This window comes from Vicugna pacos, chromosome X (assembly GCF_048564905.1).
Source record: "Vicugna pacos chromosome X, VicPac4, whole genome shotgun sequence".
NCBI lineage: Eukaryota > Metazoa > Chordata > Mammalia > Artiodactyla > Camelidae > Vicugna > Vicugna pacos.
Genome location: NC_133023.1, coordinates 83,521,721 through 83,534,465, shown reverse-complemented (window position 1 = coordinate 83,534,465; position 12,745 = coordinate 83,521,721). Strand labels below are relative to the sequence as shown.

Here is a 12,745-nt window from a genome sequence, read left to right as displayed (position 1 = left end):
ATGTAAAACTAACCTACCAAATAAAGACCAATTTAATGTGGTTCTACTTTGAAGCAGAAATGGACTTAAGTGAAAGTATTAAGCACATTTAAGGATGTTGCTGCTAGGTGAAACTAACCCATTCATGTGGTTCAGTGTAGAATCTTGAGGCTTTAAGTGCCATGTCTTAAAAGATGAGTGGGTTGGTACACTAAGGACTTAATTTCATTTAGCACCGCCCCCCTCCCCAAGTAAAGAAGTGTTTCCCCAAAGTCACTGTCCTTGTCACCTTAAAATGAGATAGGTTGCTCCTCAGAAGAAAGCAGAGTTTTGTTTAAACAAGGTTACACTGAGGATACCTGTACCCCCAAACTTTACATGGGACTTACTTAAAATCTTTTATAGGAGTTTGGCACTGTTTTTTTTTTAAGTTCGGGCTTTTTTAAGAGGTGGAACATCAGATTAGAGCTTGGTTCTCTGAGAGTGCTGGTAAATCTCCAGCTTAATTGTTCCCCCTTACCACAATTTCATTCTCTTGAATGACTATATGTGCTGAAGTAACTTTATTTAGAAGCTTTACAGTCTATTAGAATGTTTTAAAAAGCATTAAATGCTATGACTGAAAAGGAAAAAAAAAGGTCCTCTCCAATAGTATCTACTCTTCTCCCTCTCCCAGAATCTATATTTTTTGCTTCTACCATAATTTTGGTTTTAAGGTGGGGAATGAGTAGATATGAGAGTCCCACAAATTAATACTAAAAGTTCATATTGAGCTAAAATATAATTATACCTTGACTACAAAATTTTAAGGTTATTTTTATTTACAAGTTTTGAAAAATGTACATTTTTTACATGGGTTACTTGTGCAAAGTTAGATTTAGAAGAGTGATAAATGCACAAAAGGTAACAATGGAACATTAGACGAAAACATTTACAAGCCTTGTCCCACACTGCTACTTAAAGGTATTGTCTATCTAAAAGTATAAATATCCAAAGAAAGATTGCAAACTTTGACTTTAAGGTTCTTATAATACTGAAAGGGAGGAAGAAACTAAAGCATGCAGCATTAACTGAGGATTTGAGTGGAAAATAGTTTGCTATAGATATGTTCCCTTCCTCGGATTAATTAAAACTCTAAAACATGATGGGGGATTATAAATTTGTTAATCTAGGGTAGTACTGCTCCTTTAAAAAGATTAAAGGATTTTCCAACCCTCCCTAGGTCAAAAACATTGTTTCCATTCCTCTGCTCCCACACCTCTTTAAAAATTGAAAACTCAGAGACGACTTCAGTATTCTGAAACTTAGCATGGCTGTGTCCAGTGAATACCTTGCAAGGAAAGGATGTCAGTTACAACTGATGCACTCCTTTGGCTGAGTCCTTTCCCATTCTCCTTCCTACCAGTAAAAAACGTCTTATAAGCCGTGTTGGTTAGATCTTAGTAGCATAGCATTTTTAGCTTCCACTGCTCTTTCAAAATGGATGTTTATATGAATTTGTTCTCCTGTTTTCCATAGGCCTTATTCCAAAAATTCACTTCTAAATCCAACACAAGTGAAGGACCAGCCAGGATGAAACACTTCAGCAATCATTCTGTTAAAAATAACATTCTGGTCATCAAGCTATGCATAAGCACCACTTGTAAAACAATTCATTTAAAAAGCTTAGTGTACAGTACAGTAACACAATACTGCCCTACAACTGGAAATGAGATACAACAGAAAAGGAATTAAGCATTAGTAATTTTTGCACGTAACCCAGGTACAGTACATTTGATCTCATAGAGGGTGTTTTCTGATGTTTAAGGAGAGGGTAGAAGGGGTAGGAAAACCTTGGCAAGGGAAGATGGAAACAGCACAACAGCTATTTTGCTTTTAATAAAGTAAATGTAATGACACTGAAGAATAGGAAGGTGACAAACACATCAATATATATTTTTCTTATGACCAGTTGCTGCTTTTCCTGCACCCGGGTCAACAGTCACGCCAGCTCTGTTCTACTATCGCAGAAACACGTTTTTCATATTCCCGTTTGTTCTCCTGGTACAGCTGAGCAGCCTGGCTGTTTGCTGGACTATTGGGATTGGGTTCATCCAATAGAGACTATAGAGACAATTTGTAAAAGGTCAGTTCCTCAATGCAAAAAATAAAACTATATATATATTCAAAGCACTCACTTGAGTTGTCCTAAGTAGCAGCTACATTTGCTCTCTTAGCATAATAACCCAGAGTTACATTAATCTGCTAGTAGCTAGGCAAATAAATATGTTTTCTGGTGGCTTAGGTCTTAATGACCTACCTTTCACTTAACTTATGACTTCAAAAACAATTCAATTGCTAATATAAACATATCAAAGGCCATAGTCACATTGAGGAAAATTCACCTGTATGGATGTTAAAATGGAAGACACATCATAGGTTGGACTCCAACGGTTCTGAAGTATGTCCAGACATATACTACCATCTGCATAGACTTAAGAGCATAGAAGTAGGTATGTTAAACATAATAAAACCATTAAGGTTTTAACATCACAGTCAACACAAGTATAGTCAAGAACACTGCTTTTGAGGATTAAAAAGATTCCTAAGCTGCTTCTCAGTTACCTTCCTAAAAGAAGAGTCATAATCATTACTAGTGAAACCATCAGGATGATTGAAGAATGTCAAATGTAATTGGCATAAAACTGGAAGATACTTAGTTCTTGTTCTTCTGAAAAGATAGCCCTACTATCCAGGAAAACACACACATTTCTAACAGGGTCCTAAGTCATCCATAGACTTTGGGAAATTCGTTCCACCAAATCTGTAAACTCTATCTCTTATCTGAAATAACAGAAGATAGCTCAGAGTTCACAAGGTTTCATTTTGGCATGCAGATAAAAAGATCTGATAGTCTGGAAAATACTTGATTAACCTGAATAAAAGGCAAGCTGTTGTAGGCCTACTACTAGAGAGAGAGCGAAAAAGCAATTTGGTAAGTTAGAATCACCTGTGGCACTTTTCCAATCTACTCTATACCAGGGCTGCAACCACAGCCTCTGACAGTCAGTAGGCCTGGAGTGGGGCCAGGGCATCTGTATCTTTTAGATGTTCTGTGCTAGTGCTTGTCTGCATCCAAAGCTGAAAACTTGTTCTAAATGCTAGTGAAAATAATTACAACACAAAACTACCCCAATCTGGCCTTACATTAAAAGGAAGCCTCAAGAGCATCCTTATTTTTGTTTAATAAGTAAATGATAAAATCATCAAAACCAGGAGGGCTTTGAGACTCCCACAAAGGCAAAGTCCCTTCACTGCTTCAGTTCTCGGACTACAGACCAAGACAGTAACAGACCACCATGAACAAGTTCAGCTTTCAGGAAACAGCAAGAGGCCCAAACACTCAGGTACTACAGACAAATAAATAGGAAATGTGGAATATCTCCAAAATAAGCAGTGTAGTAGTTTAAAATACTATATTAAAAGTGATACTTGCCATTTGGATGAAACATCTTAGAGACAAATCTAACCGTAGGTGGCTTATTTGGATATTCTTCAGTGAATTCTATTGTAAGCTTAAAAGTTCCTGTAGTTAGAAAAGAAAGGTTTAAGAAAACATACTTATCACTTTGTCCATAGTACTTTGTTTTTAATGCTACATGACTTTTTTTTAAGAGTATTAAATAACATAATGCAAAGATATAGGGTAGAGAGGAAAGAGACCAGGTAAGAGATACAGCTCCAGGGTTTGCTCTAAAAATGAACATTGTAAGAACCACCACCCAAAGGTGATTGCTTTTTTGTTTTTCCAGTATTCTCCCCCAAAGTTAAATACAGCCATCTTAAACTCAAAATTACTGCCTGCAGGATAACTTTAGCCACTGTACATTTAGAAGACATCCTTAAAATGACAAGCATCTAGAGCCAAAGTTTGGCCTTCCTCCTATAGAAAAACTAAAAGACCATGATAAAGGCCTGTTTTGATCAGCTGCTATCCTCAGCTCTCCAGCGATTTTTAAAATGGACTAGAAGGAATGAGAGCACAAAGGTTCAAAAAGCAATGCTAGAAATACAAATCAATAATCAAATTATTTTTAAAATAGCAAGGAGTAAGTATAAAAGTGTTCACTGGCTCCTTTTCATGTGATAGCAACTCTATAATGAAAACATAATTGAATGTAAGCCAGAAAAAAGTTCAGTCTCTTCAAAACCCTTAAGTATGACTCACAAGGTACTTCACTGTAAAACCAACTCTATTATTCACACTAATGGATGGAATTAATGGCAGAAATAATTTTAAAATCACATTACATTGCATTCATGTCTCCAGTAAATTTCTTTCTAATGATGTTTATTTACGTTACTACTGAAATTAATTCCTTTTCTTGAATATGTGCCAACTAAGGTAGCAGGAGGCCCTAAAGCATACTAGGTTATAGACTTATTTTAAGAAATGGACAAACTGGATCTCATTCAAGAATTGTTGGATGTTATGATTTGGGGAGATAATTTTCTTCAAAATGTCATTTTTCATTGGGTTTAATAAATTCAAGAAAACAACTGGACAATTGTTTTTTCCTAACTGAAACTTCAAGTATACTTAAGGAATCAGTTACTATCAGTTATAAAATGATGCATGTTATATTACATTACTCTGGTCCACTTAATAAATTACTTATTCTAATACAACGGACCACAGAGTATAATTTGTTACTGGTTCCGTCAGAGTTAGCAATTTATTTCCTCCTTACTTCCATTCCTCCTTTTCATTTAAGAAAAAAAGAGAAGACTACAATCATTCTCCTGCTAGATCTGTCACATATAACAGTACCAAAAAGTTTGTTTTCTACCAGCAAGCTCATGGGAAACAATTTGCTAACAAAGTTGCCCCTGGTATGAACATGTGTTCCAAAATTTCAAGAATAATTTAAAATGCAACATATAGAGACATATTACATTCCCCAAACTATTGTTACTTCCTAAATTTGAAAGTCAGATCTAAAGATACCACGTATTACAACTAAGGACAAGAAAAACATTTTGGAACTGAAAAACACGCTATAGTCCATCAGAACACACTTCACCTTTATCACCACCTGGTCAAAACTCTTCCTATTTTTGAGGAAGAAATCATAGTTCTTCCTTTCCAGTTTTACTGATATTATAATATGCAAGAAAAAGTGGGAATGAGTGTTAGTTCAAAACTTTGAGCTTCTTTATGTATTTCAAGTATAAACACATTTGACTCAGTGTTGAATTCCACTTAAATTAGAGCCTAGAGATTTATCATCAAAAAATTGCTCTAAAATTGGTCAGATTTAATAGCAATTGAAGCTCCCAGGTACTTTAAATTAAAATCGTCATTACATTTGATACATAAAGGTGGTAAAGTCATACATAAGTGGAAACAGTGGAGCACCATGGGGAAGAGCTTTGCAGTCAGATAGACCTGGGTTCAAATCCTTGCTTTGCTACTTGCTAGTTGTGAAACCTTTGGGGAAGCTGCTAAACTTGACTAAACCTCAAGTTCCTCATCAGTAAAATGGGGTTTATAATAGCACCTGCTACATAACACTGCTGTGAGGTTTCAATGAGGGAAAGATGCACAGTGATACAAAATAAGTCTTCATAAATATTTTGGCTACAATAATTCTACAGTTTCACATCTCTAGACCCAGCTGAAGGAGACAAAAACCAAAAATCAAAACTTCACTATCAGTACAGAATTTATAATTAATTAATTCATAATTAAATAGTTCTTTTTCTTCCTGACCTACATCAAACAACCACAGTGAAATGCAAGTTCAGTACATACGCTGGTGGCTCACAAAACCCTTGACTTGAGCTTTCTGCCTACTGCTTGCCCAGAAGTTCAACAAGGTGGTTACCTAGCTACTAAAGAAGTTAATAAAGTCTTTTGGAACAGCTCATTTAATATCTTGAGGAGTGAAACAACCTGCTTATGTCTACTTGAATATAAATTAGGACTTACCCAAACCTTACTCAAAGTACACATCTAAAGGGATATTTCATACTTTTAGCTACCTTAAACAATGAGAACCTCTTTAGTACAACCCTCAATGCAATTTCTGAGATCTAAAACGAATGTTAACGAAATTTAAAATCCCAGAACTAGTATGACACAAATGAGACTAGAAGGCATCCTCTGAATATTTAGAAGGGTAGGCTTTAAAATAACTGAAAACTTAAGCCTCACCATTACTGTACACAATCTGTACTGATTTTGTTCATCCTCCTGAAGAGACCAAAACATTGTAAGGAAAGTATCAATTAATCCATTTATACATAGGGACCAGGAAAATTATGTAAATGTGTGAAATGGCTGGTGTATGACAACAGGGAGTGACATGGTTAAACTAGAGAGTGTATATTATGGCTGAAGACTGTCACAAGTTCAATTTTTTGAAAATATTGTGTTGGCCAAAGAAAACACCCCTGCAGGTGTTTTCTGCCACTAGGCTACCAGTTTGTGAACCCTGAGGAGAAAGCAAAGTACATGCACTTAAAAAATTTTTTTGATGATGGAAAAGTCTAATTTTTAAGGTAATACCCAAATGTTCTTCATCATAGGACTCATCTACCTTAAGAACACCCCTAGTGGGTTTTATGTGATTCATTTTTAAAAAGACATGAAATTCTGAAGAATATTATCTATTATGAAAATCCAACCCTAGTATCTTACTGCATCTATTAACAATTTTCCGATGATGTGATGGAGAATACCTTGTTCCTTAGCCTTTGTATTCAGCATACATACCAATATATTTTTATGAGGAAGTATTATCTTATTTGGTAGTGCAAGCTCTTGGGAACACAGTCCTCTTACTTCAAGTGTGTGAAGTTAAATCAAAATACCTTTAAGAGTTCCTTTTCTTAAAATTTCATCTCTTTAACTAGGGCCTGGCTGTTCCAGAAACTTGCACTACAACTGGTTTACAAGGAAGCAACAAAAGTAGTTTGGGGGCTGTTAATTTATACAATACATTGGCAATAGCAATATCAACTATGCCACTGGTCCCTAATCAGGCTTTTCCAGTAAATTCCCTCACTGTAAAATAAGAGTCACTTTTAAATGGTGAAAAAAAAATTTTTTTTCCAGCCAGGGTCAGTGTTCTCGTCACCTGAGGAAGCATCCATGGATAGCAGACTGCTCAGCAGAATCAACAGAAAAGGGTACTGTCATGTAGCCTGAGTAATTCCTCTCAGTAATGCTAGGGTGGAGATACACATCATCAAAAACAGAACCAGTCATGTCAAAGGTAGATAATGGATTACACAAGTACCTTTTCAGCTTATACCACTTAAAACAAGAGAAGTACCTTTGAAATATTTTAAGTTGCCAACCCCCAGCAAAGTGATGTACTATTAATAAAGCTGTGCCCAGCATAAAGCAGTCTGAGTAAAATCAGGAGGAAAAAAGAAGCCAATGAAAATGAAGCCTGCTGGAGCTAAAGCAAATACACAGTTAATCTGCACATAAAGCTTAAGTATGAAGAACTAGCATCAATCTACCTAGTAGAGAAAAATTGGGCCTAGCTAGCTCTTGCTACAGATCAGTTCAAATTCTTTACTGCACTAAAGTAGTATGCCTTCAGGATCACACTCTCCTGCTGTCATTTCTTTTTATTGTGGCACTGAAGAGCCATGATGTTTACCCAGGGGGTGAAGGAGAGAGGAAGCTAAAAGTCTAGTCTACTAGGGAAATTTGAGTACTTGAGACAAACTATAAAACTGGTTGATATTGACCTACCTCACACTATCTTGTGGTTGGTAGCATCCAAAAGCAATCTAACTTGGTAACATAAATAAGTATGTACCTAGCAGTTTGCAGAAATGTTTTTTTCCACCTTCAAACTGAGTTATGTGCGTATGTGTATGTATGTATATATGTGTATGTGTGTGTGTGTGTGTGTGTGTATCTGTATATATATATATCTCAAATGCTATGTGACCAAAGGAAGATGAATCATTGACAATAAACCAGAAAGATAGTTTTCTTTTTTAAAATACCTCAAATATTAAAGATGTCAATCAGTAGTTCAAATACTTTTAATCGTCTTTTAAGTGTATGAAACTTTCAAAAACAATTAATTCCACACACACACACACACACACACACACACACACAAGTGCACATAAAACTATGTCAGTGTCAATTTCCTGGTTGTGATATTGTAGCACAGTCATTTAAGATGTTACCAAAGGTAGGGGGGTAGGTGAAGTGTATACAAGGTCCCCCCGTATTATTATTTATTACAACTGCACATGAATCTATAATTATCTCAAAATAGGAGGGTTTTTTTTTTTTCAAAAAAATCCTTAAAAAGCATTAACATGTGTTTCTTTAAAAGTCAAACCTAAACCCATTAAAAATCATGTACCTGTAAGTACATGTAGTACCTTCAAGGAGGTTGGCACTGGTCAAGAGAGTACATTAAGGCTACCCTCAATTCTGAAGCTGCCTTGAGATTACTGACCATAAAGTCCTGATAAAAGTACATGCTGAAAACTCATTTAAAAATAAGAAACAATATTATACTCAAACTGGCCATTAAAGGTGCCATTAAAGCAGTGAGGCTGACAGGTATCCAGTGCCAGGTTGTAGAAAGCAGGCAGTTGTGTGCAAGGGATTCTTGCATCCATTCACCATCCCACAAACAGTTCCTGCCCTTGTACCAGAATTCTGAACCAGATGGTCCCTGGGGTCTCTGAGTCTATCAGCAAGTGGTTGGATTGATAGTAACTCAGTATCTCGACGGCGGCTAAATTTATGAGAATCAAAACCCAAACCTCACAAACCCTTAGCATCAGTGGTACGATGCTCCTTTTAAAAAGTGACTGCCTTACCCAGATTTTTTTCAAAGAAGCAACGGAAAAGGTGTAGTTCTAGTCAAGCGGACAATAGCCAGCACAACATGCCAAATACTGGATTCCACTCAAGCCTTTAGCAGGCAAAGGCTGAGGAGAAGCGGGTTTCTAAGTAGGAGGGACTTCTAGGATGACTGGGAACCCTTTCCCCAGATGATCAGGCTCCTGAAAGGTGGGTAAAGAAACTCTCTTACCATCCTCAAACGGGGTTCCTTCAGGCCTGCAACACAGAGAAAACCCAGTCAGTCAGTCCCTGCTGCAGGGGCTCCCTTCACACCGGTTCATCTGAGGAGATGGCTATTCTGAGCTCTGCCCACTCCATCTCTGGTAAATCACCGCTTCCCGGGTCGCAAAGCCACTACACGTAGAGGTTTGGGGCTCAGAAACCTCGGGCAGGCCGCCGCGCCGAAGCGCCACCAGTCCCCGCCCCGCCCCCCTTAGAACCCCAAACGGTTCCCCTGGCAGCGGGAACCGAGCTAATCGAGGCACAGGCTCCGGGGAGGCGCCTAGGCCCAGTCAGCCCCAAACCCTTTCCCTCTCCCCCCGCCTCCACACGGGGCCGGTCCCGGAGGGCACACCCGTCCCCCAGCTCTCGCCACCACCCGGAACGCAGACTCACCCAAAAATGACCGCGTTCCAAACCATGATGTTGTTCTCGGACGGAGCCCCGCTGACTCCGGCTGGAGGATCCTCCTGCAACCTTCAGGGAAACAGACAAGGGCCCCCGCGATCCAGCACCCGCGCCCGCTGTCGGTAGCCCAGCCGCCCGCCCGGCCCGCCGCCGGCCCCGCCCTGCGTCCCGGTCGCAGCCCCCGGCCCCCGGAGTCCCGGGCGGGTTACCTCTTGAAGTCCCTCATGAGGCGCCGCCGAGCCGGGGTGGACATGTCTCTAGCGGGGTCAGGGGTGGGGCATACACCGAGCTCTCGGGTCCCCGCGGGCGGTAAGGCGGCCGAGGAGGCTGAAGAAGCTGAAGAAACCGAGGAGGAAGCGCCCAGTGGAACAGCACTGCCTCTCCGAAGTCGAGGGTCTGTCTGGCGCCGGCTAAGCACCACCCCAGAGTAGACGGGGGCTGAACCAACCTGGAAGGAAAGGGCGGGGGTGGAACGTCGAAAGCCGGACAGGCCGTACCAAGACGGGGCGGAGGAGGGGGGAGGAGGAAAGTTGCTTAGGTCATTAAACCTCCGCGGGAGGCGGGAGACGGGCAGCGGGCGGCCGGCGGGAGGACTGAGTGGGGTGAGAGGAGAGGTACGGGCCGAATCGGAAGTAGACTGTAACTCACTAGGATTGGGTGGTGGAACGGGGTCCACCCCCACCTGTCAATTTTAAGACGAACCCTGGGAAGCTCTTTTCTGTTTTCCTTTTTATATCCTTTTTTTTTTGAGATCAGATCCCTTATTAAAGTGCTCACTGTGGCTGAGGGAGAGAAGAAGGATGGAAGTCCCGAACTCAACGAGGAGGGAGTGGGCGGAGGCAAAACCGGTTCTCCAAAAGCCGGAACTCTAGGGGGCACACCCCCTGCGGACTCGGGAGGCTGGGGAGGAGGGTGTGTGACTCGTTAAAATCACTGAAAATCCAAAGAATATCGACCTTGAATATGAAGGGGGGCTGGCTGTGGGTCCCTTTTCTATGGGATAACTGTGAGGGATTGGAACCCAACATTTAGGCCAATGATCACCCCCAAAGCAGAAGGAAATGGTGTTGCTTGTCCTGAGGGAGGGAATGAGAGCTGGAGGCAAGCAGAATAAGGCTTTAGCTCTGGGCACTCACAATTTGGCTCTGGAACCACATTTCCCCTTGGCAGTTCAACAAGCCAAGCGGCTACTATGTGTTCAGAGGAGTCCAAGGTATGAGAATATCCGACTGCAGAGAATTGGAAGAGCAGTGAGTCTGAAGTAAAAGTAACGGTAAGATGCACGCGAAAAAGCTGCAGGTTGCAGGGAAGAGTCACAGTTAGTATGTGGACCTGCAAAAGCAATAACAGTTTTAAAGAATAATTTTTAAAGGTCAACCCAAAATAACTTAGAAGGCAGGCAAAATAATCATTTAAGAACTTTTGAAAATATGAGAAATGTAGGTTTGGGTTCAGTCATGGAGCATTTTGAATGCCAGGCTCATGGCTTTCTTGGAAGGTGGTTGAGCAGTAAAAGCGACTGTATTAGAGCTGTGCTTATCAGAGATAGGTCCCAGGATAGCAACTAAGAGACTCTTAAAGTATTCCAGGTGAGAGATACTGAATCTAGGCAATGACAATAAAAATGGAGAGGAAATGATGAATGGAGAGGACCTGGCAACAGACAATTTGGGGGCAAGAGAGAGGAAGGAGTCAACAATAGCTTGAGTTCTAACCCCCAAGATAACTGGGGGTTTGAAGGTGCCATTAAGAGAATTAGAGAATAGAGAGGGAGGGGCAGTTTGGGGAGAGGCAGTTTGGGGATTTACTGAGTTCATGGGACTGGTGAGACATCCATGTGAAGATGTCCAGAAGATATTAGATGTGCAGAAATTTGTTTCTAACCTGGGAGGCAGGAGGCACTTGACAATGGTAATGATTCTAGCTGTTGCTTAACAGCAGATACCTCCATGGCCAAGGATTTATATCTCCCATTAACTCCAACATATCAGTTAAGGCAAGGCTCCCTAATAGCATCCCATTATGGCTGTGGTTGGAAGAGGGTACAAAAATAAATTTAAAACTTCTTTTTTCCTCTCTTCTAGGAACTTCCAGTCTATGTATGCACACATATGAAATCAACAAAAGCAAGTTCTCTGAAAGCAAGTGCATTAGTTTTCTACTGCTGTTTAACAAATTACCACAAGCTATTAGCCAGCTTCATTCAGTTTCTTGTGGATGTAGGACTGAAGGCCCCATTCTCTCACTGGCTGCTAGCTGGAGATTATTCTCAGATCCTAGAGGTCACCCATATTCCTTGCTGTGTGGCTTACTGCATCTTCAAAGCCAGCAACAGAGAACTTCTCTTCCATCAAATCCCTCTCACACTTTGAATCTCTTTCTTCAGGAAGAGCTCAGGTCACTTTAAAGGCTTATCTGATTAGGTCAGGCCCACCCCGGGTAATCTGATCTTAAAATCATTTGGTTTGGGACTTCAATTATATCTGAAAAATTCCCTCATAGCAGAACCTAGATTAGTGTTTGACTATATACCTGGAAGAAGTGACCAGAAATCTTGAGAAAGGAGGTGGCATCTTAGAATTCTGCCTCCAGAGTAGCAGCAAGAGACTCAGCAGAAGCACATGAATCCACAAATGTTGAGGTTCTGCATAGCAGGGGAATCGTCTTTCCGGTGGGGTTAGAACAAGCTTCCTAGAATGGGTCTGTTTCAATGTTGTTTCAGAGGAGATGAAAGCAGGGCTTGGGAGAAAAGAACTCAAGCAGTTTCTGTGAGGGCAACAGTGCGAACATGGACATGGAGCTTAACCAGGATCTGGGGATAGTGGGTCGATTAAAGTGGCTAATGGAGACTAATGGGACCTCAGCTTGGAAAAGTGAGGATGACAGAAGTTGATTCAATGCCCCTAGATGTGAGGATGAGGAATTTAGGCATGATAGGCAGCTTTTATAGGTGTTTGAACCTGAGATGTGTATTGAAGACAGCCTACTGAGAAGTGGTATACAATGTACCAGAGTGAAGGGAAGGGTCTGGGATATAAGAGATATAAGATACCAGATATAAGAGACTGAATAGAAATGTCTGAAACTCACTGAAGGCTAGACATGTATTTGAGCTTGTTGTGGGCTTGTCTGGTTTCTGAAACGCCTTTGCTCTGTGGCTAAGGAGTAGCTCTTTGACTACCTAATGAGGAAAACTCAGGGATGTGAACCAAAGCTGTCTGGAAGCCCCGTGGAACCAGGGTCTGGGGAGAGCATTCCCTGACTGCA

At 40.5% G+C, this 12,745-nt stretch overlaps 1 protein-coding gene across 1 annotated transcript; it reads right to left on the bottom strand.

The window, feature by feature from the left end:
- Positions 1-779: 779 nt before the first annotated feature.
- UBE2A (ubiquitin conjugating enzyme E2 A) lies at positions 780-9,993 on the bottom strand. The gene is made up of 6 exons (XM_072955587.1): positions 9,688-9,993; positions 9,467-9,547; positions 9,042-9,067; positions 3,455-3,544; positions 2,364-2,452; positions 780-2,082 (listed from the first exon to the last, which is right to left on the bottom strand). Exons 1-6 carry the CDS (start codon positions 9,729-9,731, stop codon positions 1,954-1,956), a joined length of 459 nt encoding a protein of 152 aa, XP_072811688.1. The 5' UTR covers positions 9,732-9,993; the 3' UTR covers positions 780-1,953.
- Positions 9,994-12,745: the final 2,752 nt, after the last annotated feature.